Raw genomic sequence first — 24473 nt, 5'->3', positions numbered from 1 at the left:
TTACTGCTATGACATTAAAGGAGTAGTTCACCCCCAAAATGACTTTTTTGCATGAACAATATTTTTTGGTTTTTGTCACATTCTTAAGACAAAAAATTAATTAGTGTAAATTTACCCCCCATTCGTTCCGGATGGGGACCCGTTTCTAAACGGGTCCCCATCCGGAACGAATGGGGGTAAATTTATTGTCATCACATTTTTGTCTTAGGAATGTGACAAAAAACTAAAAGTATTATTGAACTCTAATCTCCATGGCGTGACTAATCAATAGAAAAAAAAGTCATTTTGGGGGTGAACTACTCCTTTAATAATCTAATCTGGAGTCATCAAATCACAACCTCATGACTGCCTTGAGCTTTTTAATTTGCTCTGGAAAAGCATCTTGTTGCTGTCTGGCAGAAACCATGGATTGTATCTCCAGATTTCAATGTGTATTATTTTGTCAATTAATGCCCAAAGTAGCAAAAATAGCCAATTTACAAGGTCACAATGTGCGACGTAAACTTGAAGATCGGGTATTTTTACTTATTGAAAAATGTTGAAAGTGAAAGTGTTTAAGTGTGTCTGTGGGGCTTATAAATATATAACAAATGAAAAGTATTAACAAGAGCTTGGGACTAAATAACTACCATTGGAACATGAAAACTAACCTGGCAGTGACAATATGCTGTATGTTCAAGGATGCTTTTACTTTTTAAAATGTCCCCCATGTAAAATAAAATAAAACTGTTTGTCTGACGTCCACTGGCCACAGACAGAAGGAGATCCGCAGGGCAGGTTGACAGGATGGCTCAGTTACTTGTGACACTGGGGTGGAGAGGTTTGACCCGAACACGACGGGACAATCCTAGCCTGAGTCCCTGTCCTGGAGACCGTCCTGGGACCGTCTGTCCTGGAGACCGCCCTGGGACCGTCTGTCCTGGAGATCGTCCTGGGACCGTCTGAGAGGACCCAGGGCTTCTGCCCACGTGACCTGAAGACATCACATGACCTGAAGACATCACATGACCTGAAGACATCACATGACCTGAAGACATCACATGAGATTGACTAGGGCTGTCATGATATGACATTTTACATGACGATTAATTGTCACTCAAATAATTGGCGATTAACGATTTAATCGTGTTTTTGTCTTTGACAATTACATTTCTGTTTGGCTTTTAGGCTTTGAAGTTGCACATGGCAGATATGACACATAACCTAAAAACACGAAGAAATTACTGGCATATTCGACAACTTACTACTTAAAAAATAACATTGATAGTGGAAATAGCCGATCTACAAGCTCACAACTATCTGCTATTTCCACTATTTCTGAAATTTTTCAACATTCGCTATTATGACGATTATGACAAAATAATTGCGATAATGTCAAATAATCACGATTAGACGATTATGTAATAATTGTGACAGCCCTAAGATTGACCTTTCTTTACAATCAATTTAAAATGTAGGCATTTAGCAGACACTCTCAATCCAGAGCCATTTACAGTGAGCAAGGACTACACGTTAAAGGAGTAGTTCACCCCAAAATGACTTTTTTTCTATTGATTACTCATGCCGTGGAGACTAGAGTCCAATAATATTTTTAGTTATTTGTCGCATTCCTAAGACATGTGATAACAAAAGATTTACCCCCATCCGGAATCAATGGGGGTAAATTTACTCAAATAAATTATTTTCTTAGGAATGTGACAAAAACCAAAACATATTATTGAACTCTACTCTCCATGGCGTGACTAATCAATAGGGAAAAAAAGTCATTTTGGGGTGAACTACTCCTTTAAAACATGAAATTCATAGCAATAATAGTAAAATCTAGCATCATAAGTAAACCAAGAGCTTATCAGTCTTAGCCTAGCCAGCTAGACATCCTGGCCCATGTTAAAACAAGGAGGGAATGATACTGCAGTTAGTTTATCTAGGCTGGTCCCAGGCTGTATCAGTCTAACAGTTAGTTTATCTATACTGTATCAGTCTAACATCTAACAGTTAGTTTATCTAGACTGTATCAGTCTAACAGTTAGTTTATCTATACTGTATCAGTCTAACAGTTAGTTTATCTATACTGTATCAGTCTAACAGTTAGTTTATCTATAATGTATCAGTCTAACAGTTACCTGTAGTTTATCTAGGCTGCATCAGTCTAACAGTTAGTTTATCTAGACTGCATCAGTCTAACAGTTAGTTTATCTAGGCTGTATCAGTCTAACAGTTAGTTTATCTATACTGTATCAGTCTAACAGTTAGTTTATCTAGGCTGGTCCCAGGCTGTATCAGTCTAACAGTTAGTTTATCTATACTGTATCAGTCTAACAGTTAGTTTATCTAGACTGTATCAGTCTAACAGTTAGTTTATCTATACTGTATCAGTCTAACAGTTAGTTTATCTAGGCTGGTCCCAGGCTGTATCAGTCTAACAGTTAGTTTATCTAGACTGTATCAGTCTAACAGTTAGTTTATCTATACTGTATCAGTCTAACAGTTAGTTTATCTAGACTGTATCAGTCTAACAGTTAGTTTATCTATACTGTATCAGTCTAACAGTTAGTTTATCTATACTGTATCAGTCTAACATCTAACAGTTAGTTTATCTAGACTGTATCAGTCTAACAGTTAGTTTATCTAGACTGTATCAGTCTAACAGTTAGTTTATCTAGACAGTATCAGTCTAACAGTTAGTTTATCTAGACAGTATCAGTCTAACAGTTAGTTTATCTATACTGTATCAGTCTAACAGTTAGTTTATCTAGACTGTATCAGTCTAACAGTTAGTTTATCTAGGCTGTATCAGTCTAACAGTTAGTTTATCTAGACTGTATCAGTCTAACAGTTAGTTTATCTATACTGTATCAGTCTAACAGTTAGTTTATCTAGACTGTATCAGTCTAACAGTTAGTTTATCTAGGCTGTATCAGTCTAACAGTTAGTTTATCTAGACTGTATCAGTCTAACAGTTAGTTTATCTAGGCTGTATCAGTCTAACAGTTAGTTTATCTAGACTGTATCAGTCTAACAGTTAGTTTATCTAGACTGTATCAGTCTAACAGTTAGTTTATCTAGACTGTATCAGTCTAACAGTTAGTTTATCTAGGCTGGTCCCAGGCTGTATCAGTCTAACAGTTAGTTTATCTAGGCTGGCCCTAGCCTGAATAAATTTACCCCCACTCTCTCCGTCACACTCACCCCCCTTTGACCTCCTCCTACGGGGAAGCCCAGATCCGGGTCACGGCACCAATGTAACGGAGGTGATCCGAACCTCCCCACCCGGTTTCGAACCCGGGTCTCCCGTGTGAAAGTCCAATATCTTAACCATCACTCCAACCTCCGTTACACATAGCTATTTTTCCAGGACCTTCCAGGACCCTTGATCAATTCCAAATCTTTTCTAATTTCAAAACATTTCCAGGAATTTCATGACCGTGGGAACCCTGTCAATCAAATCATCTCTGACTCGTACACTGATGTACAAGGCAGATCTACATACTCACAACACATCACAATGGGATGAGTTGTGAGTTTGTAGGTCTGCTATCCAAAGCCAAAAGGGTCATATTTCACTTAAGTGTTACGGCACAGTTTATGGTTATGGGTCCAAATGGTTACATTAACATTGAGCTTTGATATGATATGGGACCCACCCCCACCCGTTCTCTTAGACCAGCCAACACAGGGATGCTGACAGAACCCTCGCTAAAACCCCCGGGACAAAACTCCACTCGTCCGAGACAGTTTGCCCTCCTGGCCCCCAAGCTGTGGAATAAACTCCCTGTCGCACTTAGAACAACAGACTCACTCGCTAGCTTTCACCGTGGACTGAAGACTCACCTCTTCAGACTCCACCTAAACCCTTAGCACTACTGAAACACTCAATGACCATACATGAAGCTAGTTAGCATTTGTTTTTAGGTTTATTTAGAATCATTTTCTTTACTGATTATATTGTTTTTTTATATTGATATTCATATGCATTTGTTGATGATGTTCTGACATGTTATCTTGTTTATTATAGTGATGTATTATCTGCTTATTGTAAGTGGCTTTGGATTAAAAGCGTCTGCTAAATGCCTAAACTGTAAAGTGTAAACTTAGTACAGAGTCATACCTGGAGGATTCCACTTTGGTACTCTGCTGCCACCTGCTGGGCTGAGAGGGTGACACACAGGGCTGCTGGGAGAGGATGCAGTCAGGGGAGGACTTCTGATTGGTTGGGAGATTACTGTGGAGACACATTGACCCATGAACACTTCTGATTGGTTGGGAGATTACTGTGGAGACACATTGACCCATGAACACTTCTGATTGGTTGGGAGATTACTGTGGACACACATTGACCCATGAACACTTCTGATTGGTTGGGAGATTACTGTGGAGACACATTGACCCATGAACACTTCTGATTGGTTGGGAGATTACTGTGGACACACATTGACCCATGAACACTTCTGATTGGTTGGGAGATTACTGTGGAGACACATTGACCCATGAACACTTCTGATTGGTTGGGAGATTACTGTGGAGACACATTGACCCATGAAACGGTACGACATGGGGTTAAGGTGAGTGCTCTGACAACAGGTATGATGGCTACTGGATAGATAGATAGATACCTTTATTATTAGATAGATAGATAGATACCTTTATTATCCCAAGGGGGAAATTCAGTTGTCCAGTTGTAGCACAGCCGTATACAGTTATTTACAAAGTTACAGAGAAGTAGGAAAAAAGATAGATAAGAGGGAAAAAAAAGAGCAGTACAGTACCAATAACAGAGTTGGGCATGCATTCCCAACTCGCATCGTTCCCAACTTGTGTGGTCCCCGAATAATTTTATAAAATTATCAAAAATGTTTTATGCAATCAATTTGATTTTGATTTTATTTGATTAACTATGGCACCCCTAAAATAGTCTCGCGAGGCCAGACTGTTGCCTCCGCGATTTGGCCAAATGCTCCCGGCATACAGTCTGGCAAACGGAAATAGAAACCATGAGTGCGAGATAAAGCGGATGTGACGCAAGCAACCGCTCCCTTGGTGCAGTAGCAATAACATGTCCTACTGGAAGCGTTATGTCTCCTTTCAACATTTCTGGGACGTTATTTCGTCTTTCTCTGGTGTTGGTGGTGTTACCTCCATGATGTTTTCAAATGTTTTCTTAAACTATACACCCATAACAAGAATAGGCCACTCGAATGACTTTGTCTGAGCTAGTGTGTTTCTGTTATGTTTCCAAGGGGACTACAGTTCAGTGCAGCAGTGGCTACTTCCGATACTCGCCGTTGGGGAGCTGCCGTTCCAGACTCTATATAGCATTCAGAGATTGTGGAATAGTTGTCTGGCTACGCGAGACTACCCCTAAAATGAAATGCAGCGTGCAGTTTCTCAAGTTAAGTTAAATTTCAAAGACAGACCTGCTGAGTCATGTGATTTGGAGGTTCTGGAGGGTTGTTTCTCTTTCTTGGAGACGGGGGGCTTGGGGGTCCGCGGGGGTCCCCCGGGAGGCTTGGGGGTCCGCGAGGGTCCCCCGGGAGGCTTGGGGGTCCGCGAGGGTCCCCCAGGGGGCTTGGGGGAAGCTTTGCTCTTCTCCGTCTTGGTCTTTTTGTCCTTCTTGCTTGTTTTGTTGACCTTCTTCACAGTGAACTCCTCATCCTCACTGTCGGGCGCCTCACTGACATCACCGTCATCACCGTCATCGCTGTCTGTTTCTGAACACAAAATCAAACGTAATTTGTTGATCAAATGATGTCAGTATGGTGACATCATTATTAATGACACAAGCGATGACAATGTCGACATGTTTAAAATGCTGGACTACCTAAAAACAAGCCCCCCCCCCCTTTTATATTCATATGCAATATGGTCGTTCTTGTGCAAGTGTGTTCAATATACATAACTGTTAACAAAACAAATAGATAATGTGATCTGAAACAATGTTTTGTGTGCTTGTCCCTGATATTTATGTCATTACACACACACACACACACACACACACACACACACACACTTATTATTATTTTTTTTCTGTCTTTATTCAAAGCAGAAACCTTTTTTCTCTTTCCATTAACTTGTAATCAAGGTAAATGTTTGAAATAGTATTGTTTTGAAGTCATATGGCCCTTATATGGGATACTTAAAGTGTGGTTCCTGTGGAAATAAGCCTCGGCTTTCTAGGATCTCTTTTTAGTTGACCTTGTACCAGTGATTTGTACTGTCATGAAACAGTACAATCAATCAATCAATCAATCAATCAAAAGCCCACCAGCCTGCCCTAACCTGGTGTCATTTTGGGCGTCCAACAAAGTAAATTGTCACTGTCGGGCAGAAAACCTCGTATCTCCAAGTTTCAAATTTGTAATTTTTTTCGCAAAGCAAAGCCCTGCTTCATCATACAAGGCTGTTGCACAAAAGTAGTGAAAACAGCAGATCTACAAGCACACAACGCCTTGCAGTGCGAGGCGTTGTGTGCTTGTAGATCGGCTGTTTTCACTAGTTTAAATCATTTTAAAAATGATAAATACAAAACAAACGGTTTTGTACATACAAGGTTTCGACCCGACAACGACAAAATATAACTCATGTAATTGGCCCACTGGCTTGTCACTTGTCATGATCTGAAATGGTAAATATTTGAGTAGCAGCAGCAGCGCTCTCTATAGCGCGCAATGAGGGCCTCTACAACTCTTTTTCCCTGGCTGAATCAGGGGCCCAGCACGTCCCTGTGACATAGTAACTTACTATAGATAGTTCATGATTGGACCGCAAGGCCACACCTTTATTAGACTTTGTTATGTCCTAACCTGGTGTCATTTTGGGCAGATAATCCTCATCCTCATCCTCGTCCTTGGACTTGGCCCCGCCCCCCTGCGGCTCTCGTCTGGACGGGGCGCAGGATGAGATCTGATCCAGACCTGAAACAAAGTTGAAAGTTTGTTTATTTGACAGGGACAGTACTCCCCAATCCAACCCTTGATGCTGAGTGGACCTTAGTGGTGATCAACCCCCCCAATCCAACCCTTGATGCTGAGTGGACCTTAGTGGTGATCAACCCCCCCCCCAATCCAACCCTTGATGCTGAGTGAACCTTAGTGGTGATCAACCCCCCAATCCAACCCTTGATGCTGAGTGGACCTTAGTGGTGATCAACCCCCCCCCAATCCAACCCTTGATGCTGAGTGGACCTTAGTGGTGATCAACCCCCCCAATCCAACCCTTGATGCTGAGTGGACCTTAGTGGTGATCAACCCCCCCCCAATCCAACCCTTGATGCTGAGTGGACCTTAGTGGTGATCAAACCCCCCCAGTCCAACCCTTTGATGCCAAGCAGGGAGGCATTGGGTCCCATTTTTGTAGTCTTTGGTATGACCTTTGACCCGGCCGGGGAATTGAACCCCCGACCTCCCAGTCTCAGGGCGGACACTTTACCGCGATGGTCGGCCCCGGTTTGGATTTTAGTTTAGCGAGCGTTTGTAAACAAATGGATTATCCTCCTCAGTCGTCAGCGGACACTCACGTGCACACCCACAAAGCTTCCGAGGCTCTTCAAAAAGTGAACGACGGCAGCAGCAACAGCTAGAAATGTTAGAAACCTTGGCTTCCGTTGGGTTAAGGGGCGGCATAGCTCAGGGGTAGAGAAACCGTTATTAGAGCACAAAGGGTTCCCAGTTCGAATCCGGGCTCCCCCTGAGTTAATGTCGAAGAGTCCTTGAGCAAGACTCTGAACCCCTAATTGCTCCCGGTGAGCAGGTTGGTGCCTTGCATGGTTTCCTCCGCAACCGGTGTATGAATGTGTGCGTGAATGGGTGAATGTAATGCACAATCTCTGTAAAGCACTTTGGATAAAAGCGCTATATAAATGCACCATTTACCATTTACCATTAAGGAGGTGCTAGTAAAAGCATTACCGTAGCATTAAGGAGGTGCTAGTAAAAGCATTACCCAAAACAGCGAGGTTCACACTGCAGTTGGAGATGTGCTGCACGGTTGGAGGTACATTCTCATCTTCTTGTGTAGGACAGTCTTGGACACCTGCCAAAGAAACAACATACACAACAATCACACGCTGTTCTCTGCAGGGTTCAACTTCCCACACATTTTTACCAATGAATTTCCAAAACTTTTCCAGAATATTCTACCCAATTTCCAAGACTATATTATAACAATAATTCTGCTCAATAACAAGTCGCTTACTCCTATGCACAATGCCTAAAAACAGGTAGTGTATGCCAGTGGTTCTCAACCTTTTCAGGCCGTGACCCCCGAAATAATCATGTTTTAACTGGGGACCCCCCCACCCTGACGAGCAACTAAGAGTTGAGGAATTTTGTATAACACGGTTCTATTGTGAAAATAGCCGATCTACATGCTCACAACGCCTCGCAGCGCGAGGCGTTGTGAGCATGTAGATCTGCTATTTTCACAATTTCTGCCTCTAATATTTGACAATTTGACCAATGTTTAATTAGTCATTTCATGCTGTTGGGAGACTGACCCTCTAAGCTATACACACACCTGTAACGTTGGTAGACTGGTCCTCTTAAAGCTATACACACACCTGTGACGTTGGTAGACTGGTCCTCTTAAAGCTATACACACACCTGTGCTGTTGGGAGACTGGTCCTCTTAAAGCTATACACACACCTGTGACGTTGGGAGACTGGTCCTCTTAAAGCTATACACACACCTGTGCTGTTGGTAGACTGGTCCTCTTAAAGCTATACACACACCTGTGCTGTTGGGAGACTGGTCCTCTTAAAGCTATACACACACCTGTGCTGTTGGGAGACTGGTCCTCTTAAAGCTATACACACACCTGTGCTGTTGGGAGACTGGTCCTCTTAAAGCTATACACACACCTGTGACGTTGGTAGACTGGTCCTCTTAAAGCTATACACACACCTGTGACGTTGGTAGACTGGTCCTCTTAAAGCTATACACACACCTGTGCTGTTGGGAGACTGGTCCTCTTAAAGCTATACACACACCTGTGACGTTGGTAGACTGGTCCTCTTAAAGCTATACACACACCTGTGCTGTTGGGAGACTGGTCCTCTTAAAGCTATACACACACCTGTGACGTTGGTAGACTGGTCCTCTTAAAGCTATACACACACCTGTGACGTTGGTAGACTGATCCTCTTAAAGCTATACACACACCTGTGACGTTGGTAGACTGATCCTCTTAAAGCTATACACACACCTGTGACGTTGGTAGACTGGTCCTCTTAAAGCTATACACACACCTGTGCTGTTGGGAGACTGGTCCTCTTAAAGCTATACACACACCTGTGACGTTGGGAGACTGATCCTCTTAAAGCTATACACACACCTGTGACGTTGGGATCCTCTTAAAGCTATACACACACCTGTGACGTTGGGATCCTCTTAAAGCTATACACACACCTGTGACGTTGGGATCCTCTTAAAGCTATACACACACCTGTGACGTTGGTAGACTGGTCCTCTTAAAGCTATACACACACCTGTGCTGTTGGGAGACTGGTCCTCTTAAAGCTATACACACACCTGTGACGTTGGGATCCTCTTAAAGCTATACACACACCTGTGACGTTGGGATCCTCTTAAAGCTATACACACACCTGTGACGTTGGGATCCTCTTAAAGCTATACACACACCTGTGCTGTTGGGATCCTCTTTCCCGTCTGAAGAATGCAGCAAGGACAGCGTGAGGGCAGCTTCCAGGTCCCGTTCAAACACCTTCTCAACCAATGGGTTTCTAGGAAACAAAAAGTTCATCCTTACGTTACGAGAGGCTCGTTTCAAGTAGGGTTAGGGTTAGGGTTAGGTAACCATATTACTTACGTTACGAGAGGCTCGTTTCAAGTAGGGTTAGGGTTAGGTAACCATATTACTTACGTTACGAGAGGCTCGTTTCAAGTAGGGTTAGGGTTAGGGTTAGGTAACCATATTACTTACGTTACGAGAGGCTCGTTTCAAGTAGGGTTAGGGTTAGGTAACCATATTACTTACGTTACGAGAGGCTTGTTTCAAGTAGGGTTAGGGTTAGGGTTAGGTAACCATATTACTTACGTTACGAGAGGCTCGTTTCAAGTAGGGTTAGGGTTAGGGTTAGGTAACCATATTACTTACGTTACGAGAGGCTCGTTTCAAGTAGGGTTAGGGTTAGGGTTAGGTAACCATATTACTTACGTTACGAGAGGCTCGTTTCAAGTAGGGTTAGGGTTAGGTAACCATATTACTTATGTTACGAGAGGCTCGTTTCAAGTAGGGTTAGGGTTAGGTAACCATATTACTTACGTTACGAGAGGCTCGTTTCAAGTAGGGTTAGGGTTAGGTAACCATATTACTTACGTTACGAGAGGCTTGTTTCAAGTAGGGTTAGGGTTAGGTAACCATATTACTTACGTTACGAGAGGCTCGTTTCAAGTTGGCCAACAACAATCAAGTGATTATTAGTGATTGTTACCCGGCTTGTTTGGATGCTTGATACTGATTGGTCGAGCGCTGAAATCAGCGGTGAATTATAGGCGTATAATCACCGCTCCGCTCTATAATTCACCGCTGCCTAATCAAAGGCTCAGAGCAGCTGCTGTATTCAGGCTGCACTGCGTGGATTTAGTGCCGTGTCCAACATGGCAGCCATGTAAAAACAACACACAGCGTCATTTACAACCAAACGTTGCTCTGAAGAATGTTTTAAAAACATTTGAGGCGAGAAATAGACGACGCAGTAACAGAAATGGATTCTATTTGATCAGCACTTCCTTGTTTTCCAAGGCGACCGTGTTGCGCTCGGGGGGACGCACTTTCAGCCGTCTGTAAACAAGGAAATACTTTGTTTTGGTTTTAGTTTTGAGTCAAATTATTAATTTTATTTATTAGCCGGGTAATAAGTGCTATAAGGTCTAGCTGCGGGCTAATAATAATTATTAGCCCGTCGTGTCCATATAAGCCATAATGACCGCGCAGCGGTCATTATGGGTTAGTCTCCGTAGAAGTCTAGTCTCCGTAGAAGAGCTGGGAGACCAAACACAACCAATTCATTTTGTGTCTTCTTGATACTATAACACTTATTGCTAGTGATTATGGGTTAATTATCTGTGCACTGTCGGGTTACTATAGTAACGTAGGCTGCTACTGGGGCTTGCACAGATCTACAAGCTCAGAACGCGTCGTGGATGCAACGTGTTGTGAGCTTGTAGATCTGCTCCTTTCAAAGCCAGACCCGCTGTGCTGCCTGTACGGGGATGTATAACTCGGGCTGTGGAGTGGAAAATTCTGGGCAGATGATTGGAATATTTTGGCTTATCGCTGAACCTTAATTGATAGATACGGGGGTGCGGTAATTACCGCAATACCGGTGGTAAATGGGAAGACGGTAACCGCGATAACAAAATGTCGATACCCCACCCCTAGTTAACACACACAGAGACGCGCGCACACACACACACACACACACACACACACACACACACACACACACACACACACACACACACACACACACACACACACACACACACACACACACACACACACACACACACACACGGTAAATAATCCATGGTCATGGCTCTTGTTGCATCATGTATTTCCCACCTGTCTTGACCGCTCCTTCTGGACTGTGAATCTCTCTCTTCCTGACCAGAGGACTTGCTGCTTGAAGAGTTATTTTTCTGCTGTTTCACTTCCTCTCTGGCCTTTTTGCGGGGGGGAGGAGCTTTGGAACTGGAGGAGAAGTCATCTGATTCAAATGAGAAGAAAAGAAACAACTCTTGATGATGAGGAGATCGGCGGTTCTGAAACGTTTTCATTTCAAGGACCAACAATTTGCAGGGGTCTCAGAGGGGTCTCAGAGACACTTGCCTGTCGGGCAAGTACAAAGGTCATGCCCACTTGCCCGAAAAGTAAATTGTCCATTATAACATGATAGGTACGATTTTAATTACCGCTCAATTTAACACTTATTTCTTTACTTTCTGGGACTGTGCGATGAAAAATGTCATACCTCAATACCTCCAAATCTAAATACCAAATACTTTAGCTATGATTGAATATGTCTATGGTTTCACACTTGTTACTTTACATTTTAAGTGTAGCAACAGTAAAAACAGCACATTATAGGTAAATAGTGCTCTTATTTTACATTCCACAGACCAGAAGACAGAGCGCACTGGCCACGTTCAGGTGTTTAGACAGATATCTGGTGTTTATAGACGGTTGTGTCCCCTCTCAAATGAGCACTTTCCCTGTCGGTCAACCTGAAAGCCAACTTCACCTGCCCTGACGTTTTATTTACCTGCCGGGGGCAGGTGGGCAAGCCTTAGTGTCAATGCCTGTTTAACTTAATCATTTATTTAACATGCATCACCGGAACTGAAACAACAGAAGTCAAGGGAATGGTCTTGTACAGTCAGTAATGTGCAAGCTTAAGTCATTCATCTTATCACATTGGATATGGATATCAAATCCAGCTGTTTACTTTCAAGTTGGCTTCATAATGTTCTACACCTCATTTTGGAAAGGCTCACAGCACAAGCGTAATTTGTATAGGGTTGATGGGTTTAATAAACCCCCTACTGGTGACAGTATAGTATTGTATAGGGTTGATGGGTTTAATAAACCCCCTACTGGTGACAGTATAGGGGCTGTTAATCATTTTGTAGGCAGAGGAGAACTTTTGCCCCCCAAAAAAGTGAATCTTTTTGTTTTTACTATTTTTACTATTTACTAATTTTTCTTCTCTTCGTTGTTGAAAGGAAAGTGGTAGAATTATACTTTAGTCGTTATTTTTGTCTCGGATCTGTTGAAATAGCGAGGGACAGATATTGACAATAAATCTGCTTGGAGGTCTGACTACAAAATGATGTCACAGCTTAAAAGCCCCATATCGCCGTTGTCGGGTGAAAAACCTTGTATGTCCAAAACCGTTTGTTTTGCATTTTTCATTTAAAAAGTAATTTAAACTAGTGAAAACAGCCGATCTACAGGCGTTGTGTGCTTGTAGATCTGCTGTTTTCACTACTTTCGTGCAACGGCCTTGTATGATGAAGCAGGGCTTTGCTTTGCGAAAGAACGTACACATTTTAAACTTGGAGATACGAGGTTTACACCCGACAACGACGATATGTATTTAGTCATTTCCAATATATTAGGGGTCTCTAATCTCCTAATCTATGGGCCCCCCTTGCGGCAGTACAGGGCCCTTTTGATCTGAAACTCATACTTCTCTGTAACTTTGTAAATAACCTTATACTGCTGTGCTGCCTCTGGGCAACTGATTTTCCCCCTTGGGATAATAAAGGTATCTATCTGTATCTATCTATCTAGCCGCAAATTGCAACACTAGATTTTATTTTAATTGGATGAATCTAGGGTTGCAATACCTCCCATAGGCAGCCAATGCATCAAAACAGTTTTTTTGCTATCTGATTGTAATAAACAACTTCAAACTCACCAATATTGGGGCTGTATGGAAAGCTTGGAATTTACTCTTGCTATCTGCAAAGTGTTTGTTTCATAAAACTCCACTGTAGACATGTTATGAGCAACTTTCTGTCAAGAAATCCGAGCAGACATGGTTTATTTTCTAAGTGTTGAACTTCGGAAGCGCTCGTCTTCTATAACGCAGCGTCCCGCTGCCTCCTGCATTATGTGACATTTAGAACCAGCTTGTACACAGGACCGCTGAGTGACTTCCCACAAGCACTTCCAAACTCCAGCACTTAGAAAAAAATAATCAACTGAAGCCAATTACTTGATAGAAAGTAGCTCATAACATGTCTACGGTGGATTTTTATGAAAGAAACTCTTTGCAGATAGAAAGAGGATACTCCAAGCTTTCCATACAGCCCCAATATTGGTGAGTTTGAAGTTGTTTAATACAATCAGATAGCAAAAAACTGTTTTGATGCATTGGCTGCCAATGGGAGGTATTGCAACCCTAGATTCATCCGATTAAAATAAAATCTAGTGTTGCAATTTGCGGCTACTATCTATCCATCCATCCATCCATCCATCCATCAGTCTAACCTATTGTTCCTTTTGAGGTTAACATTACGTTTGTTTGTATCTCTCTTGTATACAATGAAAATAAATAGCCAAATAAATATCCTAAATGATCTTAGCTGTGTATAGGTGACCATTGTACTGAATTGGAATTACGGTATTATTACCTTAGTCTGTTTTAAGTTGTACAGTTTTCCTTTAAATGTAGCACTTTGAGATGTGTTGCAAATGTAAAGTGCGTTGTAAATAAAATGTATCATTATTATAAATGAATTCATTGAAATGAAAATGCGAGAACAAAACTCACCATCGTCGTCGTCAAAGGAATCACAGTAGTTGACCATCTTTGTTCTCCTGTTGAAAACAAATCTGACGTTTACTGATTTGCACGTCGCTTTGTGAGCTGCTTGAACATCTGTTATTTTCCCCAAACACCAACACATTGACATACATTATGATGCATACTGTAGCTTGATTGATTGATTGATTGAAGACTTTGTCAGTTTGCATAGGAAAAGGTACAGTTTCATGATGGTACAGTTCACTGGTACAAGGTCTACTAAAAGGAGATCCTAGAAAAGACTAAGCTTTATAGACTTACTGTTTTCTTTTTTTTTTTGTTCTTTCATTTTATTTTATTTACATATCTACTGCATAGTACTGTGTTCTATTCGTCTGTCATTCAATGTTATATGAGATACTTAAATGGTTTCCTGTGGAAATAAGCGTAGTCTTTTCATGGATCTCCTTTTAGTAGACCTTGTACCAGTGAACTGTACTGTCATGAAACTGTACCTTTTAGTTGACCTTGTACCAGTGAACTGTACTGTCATGAAACTGTACCTTTTAGTAGACCTTGTACCAGTGAACTGTACCGTCATGAAACTGTACCTTTTAGTAGACCTTGTACCAGTGAACTGTACTGTCATGAAACTGTACCTTTTAGTAGACCTTGTACCAGTGAACTGTACCGTCATGAAACTGTACCTTTTAGTAGACCTTGTACCAGTGAACTGTACTGTCATGAAACTGTACCTTTTCCTATGCAAACTGACAATAAAGTCTTCAATCAATCAATCAATCAATCAATGACATACATTATGACACATACTGTAGCTAACGTATGAACAAGGAGCAATAGATAAATGTCATTGTTTACTTTAGGGTCATTAAATAATCTTAAATGGTTTCACGTTAAGCTTTATAGAGCAGGGGTCTTCAACGTTTTCAGGCCAAGGACCCCTTAGTTGAGAGAGATGAAGCAGGGACCCCTTAGTTGAGAGAGAGATGAAGCAGGGACCCCTTAGTTGAGAGAGAGAGATGAAGCAGGGACCCCTTAGTTGAGAGAGAGAGATGAAGCAGGGACCCCTTAGTTGAGAGAGATGAAGCAGGGACCCCTTAGATGAGAGAGAGATGAAGCAGGGACCCCTTAGTTGAGAGAGATGAAGCAGGGACCCCTTAGCTGAGAGAGAGATGAAGCAGGGACCCCTTAGTTGAGAGAGAGATGAAGCAGGGACCCCTTAGTTGAGAGAGAGATGAAGCAGGGACCCCTTAGCTGAGAGAGATGAAGCAGGGATCCCTTAGCTGAGAGAGAGATGAAGCAGGGACCCCTAAGTTGAGAGAGATGAAGCAGGGACCCCTTAGTTGAGAGAGATGAAGCAGGGACCCCTTAGCTGATAGAGAGATGAAGCAGGGACCCCTTAGTTGAGAGAGAGAGATGAAGCAGGGACCCCTTAGTTGAGAGAGAGATGAAGCAGGGACCCCTTAGTTGAGAGAGAGAGATGAAGCAGGGACCCCTTAGTTGAGAGAGATGAAGCAGGGACCCCTTAGATGAGAGAGAGATGAAGCAGGGACCCCTTAGTTGAGAGAGATGAAGCAGGGACCCATTAGCTGAGAGAGAGATGAAGCAGGGACCCCTTAGTTGAGAGAGATGAAGCAGGGACCCCTTAGTTGAGAGAGAGATGAAGCAGGGACCCCTTAGTTGAGAGAGAGATGAAGCAGGGACCCCTTAGCTGAGAGAGATGAAGCAGGGATCCCTTAGCTGAGAGAGAGATGAAGCAGGGACCCCTAAGTTGAGAGAGATGAAGCAGGGACCCCTTAGTTGAGAGAGATGAAGCAGGGACCCCTTAGCTGATAGAGAGATGAAGCAGGGACCCCTTAGTTGAGAGAGAGAGATGAAGCAGGGACCCCTTAGTTGAGAGAGAGATGAAGCAGGGACCCCTTAGTTGAGAGAAAGATGAAGCAGGGACCCCCACAACCTGTTCATAGATTCCATGTAGTTTCATTGTTTGACAGCACAATCATCAGTGTAACACTTGAACCGTCAATACTTAATAAACTTGACCTTTCACTCTGTACTTAGTCTGCTCTTTTTTCCCTCTACATGTAGAGGGAAAAAAAAAAAAGCTTTTGCCGAAAATAGCTGATCTACAAGCTCGGCTATTTTCTAAAGTTCTCAGAATATGGAGTGGTTAATGTAAAAAAAGCAGAGGAAAAAAGTTTCTATCACACAAAGATTTGGAGGACCCCCTGTAGTAACTCTGAGGACCCCCTAGGGGTCCCGGACCCCCTGTTATAGAGATGTTAAGTCACTTTAAGAACAGTTGTGATGATGAAATACTAACCTTGGTGCTCGCGTTGTCTCCATAGTGAAACAATGCTAATGCTAATGCTATCGTGTTCAAGAGTTTCACTTTAACGTCCTAAACACAGTTACAGTAACAGTGAAACGCAAAGAGACTTTAAAACATAAAGAACAGCTTCATAAAGAACAGGTTCATAAAGAACAGGTTCATTAGTTTAAAACATAAAGAACATGTTAGTTATTAAAATAACAACTCTGATGTGTTCTGTTTCAAGCTGCCCGCCCGAAGAGGTGGGACGTTCGCGAACGAATCGAGTCTCTTGAACGGCTCTTTGAAATGAACGATTGGATCCGGTTCGCAGTAGGGAGCCGTTCCTTTCTAAATGAACAGTGGCGCACAAGCATTGAATTGAATTGAAGACTTTATTGTCAGTTTGCATAGGAAAAGGTACAGTTTCATGACGGTACAGTTCACTGGTACAAGGTCTACTAAAAGGAGATCCATGAAAAGACTAAGCTTATTTCCACAGGAAACCATTAAAGTATCTCATATAACATTGAATGACAGAATAGAACACAGTACTATGCAGTAACTGTAAATAAAATAAATTGAGAGAACAAAAAAAAGAAAACAGTAGTCTAAACAAACAGTCAGTATTTACAAAGAAGGGGCGGGGGGGGGGGGGGGCTGGGCTAGGGTTGTTTTCTTTACCAGTAGCAGAAGTTTGGTGTGTTAACATACTTGGTATGTTAACATACTTGAGTAAAAGACAGTACAAACGTATTGGTATCAAAAAGTAATTAAAGTAGCCTACAAAGTAGCCTACCAATAGTAGAAAGTATTCATTCATTATGCAGAATGTCCTGTTTCACAGGTTTTCCAAAGAATAAAATGTAGAAAAATCATTTGAAAATAGCAGATCTACAAGCTCACAATGAGTGAGCTTGTAGATCGGGCTATTTTCAAATGGCAGGTTTGTAATATGTCCGAAATAAATATGTATATGGGGTTGAAGTTATTTGTAATTACAATCAAAATCTACAAAGTAACAAAAATGAACCAGTCTTTTGAACGGCTCTTTGAAAGGAACGGATCCCAGAGATCCGGCTCACTTCAAAGAGCCATAAATCCCATATCTATTGTTGACCCATCTGACCGTTCAGCGCACGCGATTCGACGCTTAATGAATAAAAATAGTCAACGGTCATTTTTGTTATTGTGAAGTTACTTATTTGTTTTATTATTATTATTATTATTTATTTATTTTGCGTATGAATAAATATACTGACCTGTCGAATTTATGTGGGTTCCACCGTTCCACTTTTATTTTGGAATGTGTCGAATCTGCTGCTAAAGACAACAAGCTGCGTTCTTTCAATCTTTATTCAAACATCATGACGTACAATTAACAAGACAATACGAAACGTGAAACTGGCGAATATAGGACTTCCGGTGTTAGAGTAGGCGAAAATAAGGCAGCGTGAAACTGGCGAATATAGTACTTCCGGTGTAGGAGCTGGCGAATATAAGACCTTCAACATAAGATGTCAGTAATTAATGTTTGTAAAGACCGTACATTTATTTAAAAGAATACATTTACGATGTGTGTATTTTTAAATTGCTTATACTGTTGTACTTCAAAGTGCCCTAACACGTTTTTACCGATTTAAATCAGTAAATGGGTACTTAGCCCATTTTCCATACAACTTCTGACCACAATGTGATGATTGCCACAATTAGCACCTTCTGCCAGTGGTGTAAAGTAACTAAGTAGGCCTACATGTAGGCTACTTTATGTAGGCCTACTTAAGTGCAATTTTGAGGTATTTGTACTTTTACTCCACTACAATTTATTTTTAAACTTGAGTTAGGCTAGTTACTTTGCAGATGTTTTATTGCAATACAACTTTAGCCCTATTTAATACCTAGGCTATTTGAAAATAGCAGATCTACAAGCTCACAATGTGTCGCATCGTGACATGATGTGAGCTTGTAGATCTGCTATTTTTTTACTTTTACTTTTGGTATAAAGTATATTTAAGTATAGTAAAGCGTATATAAGTATATTTTGATGCCAATACTTTCATACTTTTACTCAATTTCATTTTGAATTCCAGACTTCTACTTGTGTTTTCTATATTGCAGTATTGATACTTTTACTTAAGTTAAACATGTGAGTACTTTTTTCCACCACTGCCATCTGTTATCAGATGAATTTCTGATCCTGTTTTGCACTTTATCTGCATGTCTGCCTCTAAGCCAGGTTGCTATGTAAAATTAATGTAAGCAAATAAAGTGATAAAACAACAACAAAATATGCTCCAGATAATAATGGTGGATTGTGCAGGTGAGATACAATACCAGTAATAAATTAAAAGCGTCTATTATTTAACAACATGCTGGGCTCTGAAATTAGCAGATCTACAAATAAAGTGCAATTTTCGGACTCTAGTGGGCGCTGGAGAGCAGGTGGCTCTTCGTGTCGGCACTTTGGACCCATGCAAGCGTTCAGGGAGACCTCCTCTGCCACACCACACTCTCCGCTAAGCGGGAGAGGCGGCATTGCTACTGCTACATGCCGTCCAGTGCAGCCAGAAGCTCAAAAAGGCCTCAAAAGACGCCATTTTCAGACTCTAGTGGGCGCTGGAGAGCAGGCGGCTCTTCGTGTCGGCACTTTGGACCCATGCAAGCGTTCAGGGAGACCTCCTCTGCCACACCACACTCTCCGCTAAGCGGGAGAGGCGGCATTGCAACTACTGCAGGCCGTCCAGTGCAGCCAGGCGCTCAAAAAGGCCTCAAAAGACGTCATTTTCAGACTCTAGTGGGCGCTGGAGAGCAGGCGGCTCTTCGTGTCGGCACTTTGGACACACGCACGCGTTCAGAGAGACCTCCTCTACCACACCACACTCTCCGCTAAGCGGGAGAGGCGGCATTGCTACTGCTACAGGCCGTCCAGTGCAGCCAGGCGCTCAAAAAGGCCTCAAAAGACGCCATTTTCAGACTCTAGTGGGCGCTGGACGGCAGGCGGCTCTTCGTGTCGGCACTTTGGACACACGCACGCGTTCAGGGAGACCTCCTCTACCACACCACACTCTCCGCTAAGCGGGAGAGGCGGCATTGCAACTACTGCAGGCCGTCCAGTGCAGCCAGGCGCTCAAAAAGGCCTCAAAAGGAGACGCCATTTTCAGACTCTAGTGGGCGCTGGACGGCAGGCGGCTCTTCGTGTCGGCACTTTGGACACACGCACGCATTCAGGGAGACCTCCTCTACCACACCACACTCTCCGCTAAGCGGGAGAGGCGGCATTGCAACTACTGCAGGCCGTCCAGTGCAGCCAGGCGCTCAAAAAGGCCTCAAAAGGCGCCATTTTCTGAATCTAGTGGGCGCTGGACGGCAGGCGGCTCTTCGTGTCGGCACTTTTGACCCATGCACGCGTTTGGGGAGACCTCCTCTACCACACCACACTCTCCGCTAAGCGGGAGAGGCGGCATTGCTACTGCTACAGGCCGTCCAGTGCAAAAAGGCCTCAAAAGACGCCATTTTCAGACTCTAGTGGGCGCTGGAGAGCAGGCGGCTCTTCGTGTCGGCACTTTGGACCCATGCAAGCGTTCAGGGAGACCTCCTCTGCCACACCACACTCTCCGCTAAGCGGGAGAGGTGTAAAATCAATTTCTGTTGTGCTAGATATACAAACGGTCCCATTTTCAGTGAGGCCACAGTGGCCTTAATGCCCCAGCTGACTGTAACACTTTCTCATCAGTAGACACCTGTGTCTCTTTCTTGTCATGTATTGTCTTTTGTTGAGATTATGAAATCTTAACTCCCGGACCCCATCTTTAGACCAATCCAGTGACTTTGATTGGTGGCAGGGCTGAGCATTGATCAGGTTGTACATACCATAATTTATCTATTTCACTGCAGATTAGGTTATCATCCCTAACCCTTAAATTCAACATAATTCTTTCAATGGACTAAAATTGCGTTTTATTTGATGGCCTTCCTGCCCTGGCATTTGGCCTTTGTGCCCTCAAACAATGGACAACACCAAAGGCCAAGTGTCCTTGCCCCTAAAATGACGAAATTCCAGGCCTGACCCACCCACCCATTATCTCATGAGCAATCACCGTCAGTGTGTGATTCACATTGACATTGGGCGTGTTCACACGTTATGCTAACCAGAACAGTAATGGGCCAAATTGATGAACGAGCGGGCACATTAAGCTATGTCATTAGCATGGCTTTTTTAGAGACAGAAGATAGCTAGGTTCCCTTCAGCCCCATATTAAAGGGTTCATATTTTAGATTGTAATTAGAGAAAAGAAGAGTGTAAAAAATGTTTTCATTTCTATTGTTTTAGAGCTTTCAATGATTTGGATTTCAGTGGGTGGCATAAAAGTGGCTAAATATGTATTTTTAGACACAATAAGCCCATTCCCAAGATGCACATGGCAGATATGACACATAGCGTAAAAGAAATTACTGACATATTTGACAACTTTATACTTAAAAAAAGAACATTGACAGTGGAAATAGACAAGCCACTCGCTCAAAAAGTGACATTTTCAGATTCTAGTCATTTTTGTACACCATACTTCTTTATACGGCTTAGCAGAGAATAAACAAATACAGACGATATGAAGTTTGGAAAAAAAAAATACCCTTTTATTACTCATTGTTAATAACAGTGTACACTTTCACTGGAAATGAAAACATCACCATTTGGATTACTTTAATAGTTTAGTAATCCCAGTTTTGATCAATTTACTCTGTGTGTGTGGGTGTGGGTGGGTGTGCGTGCGCTAATAATGGCAAACATTATTCAAACACAAATCACACAACACTGTTCAATTAAAGGTGCAACATGCAATGTACCAACTAAGTGCAAACACACTCAAATGTAAAAAGCAATAAATATATGAAGTACAACATGCTTTGTACCACACACACACACACACACACACACACACACACACACACACACACACACACACACACACACACACACACACACACACACACAAATTGATCAAAAGATAGATGTAAGTACAATATATAAAGCAAATCCAGCTCAGTCCAAACATCGAATACACGGGTAGTCCTGTGACCTAAATCAAAACCTAAAGGAAGAAATGCAAGGCCAAAAAGAAGTTCCCTGCTGGTGGCTTGGGAACATCAATTAACTTGGGGTCCCTCACAGCCTCCATTGGTGATGTTCTCCTACAACATAGACAAAGAAGACAAAAGAGCTTTTTAGGTAGTTTGTCCAACATACAGTAAAACTCAGTATATGCTTATATGTACTCAGAGCAATAACGTTCTGCTTGACAACTCATACATAACACAATCTCGCTTTTCACGCTCGCTTTTGAAAATGTTGAGGCTCACAGAGGTGTGGTGTGGTAGAGGAGGTCTCTCTGAACGCGTGCGTGTGTCCAAAGTGCCGACACGAAGAGCCGCCTGCTCTCCAGCGCCCACTAGAGTCTGAAAATGGCGTCTTTTGAGGCCTTTTTGAGCGCCTGGCTGCACTGGACGGCCTGTAGCAGTAGCAATGCCGCCTCTCCCGCTTAGCGGAGAGTGTGGTGTGGCAGAGGAGGTCTCCCTGAACACTTGCATGGGTCCAAAGTGCCGACACGAAGAGCCGCCTGCTCTCCAGCGCCCACTAGAGTCTGAAAATGGCGTCTTTTGAGGCCTTTTTGAGCGCCTGGCTGCACTGGACGGCCTGCAGTAGTTGCAATGCCGCCTCTCCCGCTTAGCGGAGAGTGTGGTGTGGTAGAGGAGGTCTCCCTGAACGCGTGCGTGTGTCCAAAGTGCCGACACGAAGAGCCGCCTGCCGTCCAGCGCCCACTAGAGTCTGAAAATGGCGTCTTTTGAGGCCTTTTTGAGCGCCTGGCTGCACTGGACGGCCTGCAGTAGTTGCAATGCCGCCTCTCCCGCTTAGCGGAGAGTGTGGTGTGGTAGAGGAGGTCTCCCTGAACGCGTGCGTGTGTCCAAAGTGCCGACACGAAGAGCCGCCTGCTCTCCAGCGCCCACTAGAGTCTGAAAATGACGTATTTTGAGGCCTTTTTGAGCGCCTGGCTGCACTGGACGGCCTGCAGTAGTTGCAATGCCGCCTCTCCCGCTTAGCGGAGAGTGTGGTGTGGTAGAGGAGGTCTCCCTGAACGCTTGCATGGGTCCAAAGTGCCGACACGAAGAGCCGCCTGCTCTCCAGCGCCCACTAGAGTCTGAAAATGGCGTCTTTTGAGGCCTTTTTGCACTGGACGGCCTGTAGCAGTAGCAATGCCGCCTCTCCCGCTTAGCGGAGAGTGTGGTGTGGTAGAGGAGGTCTCCCCAAACGCGTGCATGGGTCAAAAGTGCCGACACGAAGAGCCGCCTGCCGTCCAGCGCCCACTAGATTCAGAAAATGGCGCCTTTTGAGGCCTTTTTGAGCGCCTGGCTGCACTGGACGGCCTGCAGTAGTTGCAATGCCGCCTCTCCCGCTTAGCGGAGAGTGTGGTGTGGTAGAGGAGGTCTCCCTGAACGCTTGCATGGGTCCAAAGTGCCGACACGAAGAGTTGTCTCCTGTCCAGTGTCCAATTTGTAAAGGCTATGCACTCTATTGAACAGCATTTCTCCATTTATATATTTTATTATGTTATTAAAACTTTTTTATTTCACCCAAAAATATAATTATCATTGTGTATGTATGTTTAAATGCTTAATCTATGTTTTGAATGTGCATATCCTGGGTAAATTAATAGTTTTTCAACATTTTTCAATTGGCTGAGGGGTACTCTTATTCTGAAGAGATTTCCTTATATTCGCCAGCTTATATTCGCCAGTTTCACATAACCGAAAATAAGACCTTCAAAAATAAGATGTCAGTAATTAATGTTTGTAAAGAGCGTATATTTATTATAAATAATACATTTACGATGTATGTATTTTTACATTTCTTATACTGGTGTACTTCAAAGTGCCCTAACATGTTTTTTTTACCGATTTAAACTGGCTATTGATCCCCAGTAAATTGGCACATTTTCCATAACAACTTCTGACCACAATGCCTTTCTGATCCTGTTTTGCACTTAATCTGGATATTGTGTTAATTTTTGCGGGGAAAAGTAATTTAATATTAAAGCAAATAAAGAATGATAAAACAACAAAATTTGCTCCGATTAATAATAGTAAATTGTGCAGGTGAGAAACAATACGAATAATGAATACAAAGCGTAGGCTATATTATTTAACAACATACATACACCATAGGTTACGCTCTGAAAATAGCAGATCTACAAGCTCACATGCGTTAATGGTATGATGAATTGTGTATACATTGATTCACACATAATTAAGGAATGAATGAAATAGGCCAAATCTTTGTTGTTAAGCCATTAACGAACATACTCAATGCTAATTATGTTTCGGGGTAAACAAAAAATAATGTAATAACATTACAAAAAATAATAAATGGATACATGTTTGTCTGGAGTGCATAGCCTTTACAAATTGGACTGGACAGGAGACGGCTCTTTGTGTCGGCACTTTGGACACACGCACGCGTTCGGGGAAACCTCCTCTACCGCACCGCACTCTCCGCTAAGCCAGAGAGGTGTAAAATAAAAATTGGCAGGCCGTCCAGTGCAGCCAGACGCACAAATAGTGCAGTTTTCAGCCTCTAGTGGGCGCTGGACGGGAAACGGCTCTTTGTGTCAGAACTTTGGACACACGCACGCGTTCGGGGAGACCTCCTCAGCCACACTGCACTCTCCGCTAAGCCAGAGAGGTGTAAAATAAAGTGCTGTTGGCTTTCCAGTGCAGCCATTCGCACAAAAAGTGACATTTTCAGCCTCTAGTGGGCGCTGGACAGGAAACGGCTCTTTGTGTCACCACTTTGAACATATGCACACGTGCGGGGAGAC

The 24473-nt window shown here is 42.9% G+C and overlaps 1 protein-coding gene across 1 annotated transcript; it reads right to left on the bottom strand.

The window, feature by feature from the left end:
* Window positions 1-278: 278 nt before the first annotated feature.
* Window positions 279-14334, bottom strand: LOC308308989 (uncharacterized protein; the record flags this gene model as incomplete). Its single annotated transcript, XM_080754442.1, has 8 exons — window positions 279-1009; window positions 4109-4222; window positions 5415-5708; window positions 6801-6911; window positions 7939-8028; window positions 9637-9737; window positions 11582-11726; window positions 14298-14334. The coding sequence occupies 8 exons, from the start codon at window positions 14332-14334 to the stop codon at window positions 792-794; spliced, it is 1110 nt and encodes a 369-aa protein (XP_080610568.1). The 3' UTR covers window positions 279-791.
* Between the last annotated feature and the right edge of the window lie 10139 nt (window positions 14335-24473).

The sequence above is a fragment of the Nannobrachium achirus genome (assembly GCF_963921795.1).
Source record: "Nannobrachium achirus genome assembly, chromosome: 23".
NCBI classification, from domain to species: domain Eukaryota; kingdom Metazoa; phylum Chordata; class Actinopteri; order Myctophiformes; family Myctophidae; genus Nannobrachium; species Nannobrachium achirus.
The sequence above is the reverse complement of the archived record's forward strand: the minus strand, read 5'-3'. Positions and strand labels throughout refer to the sequence as shown.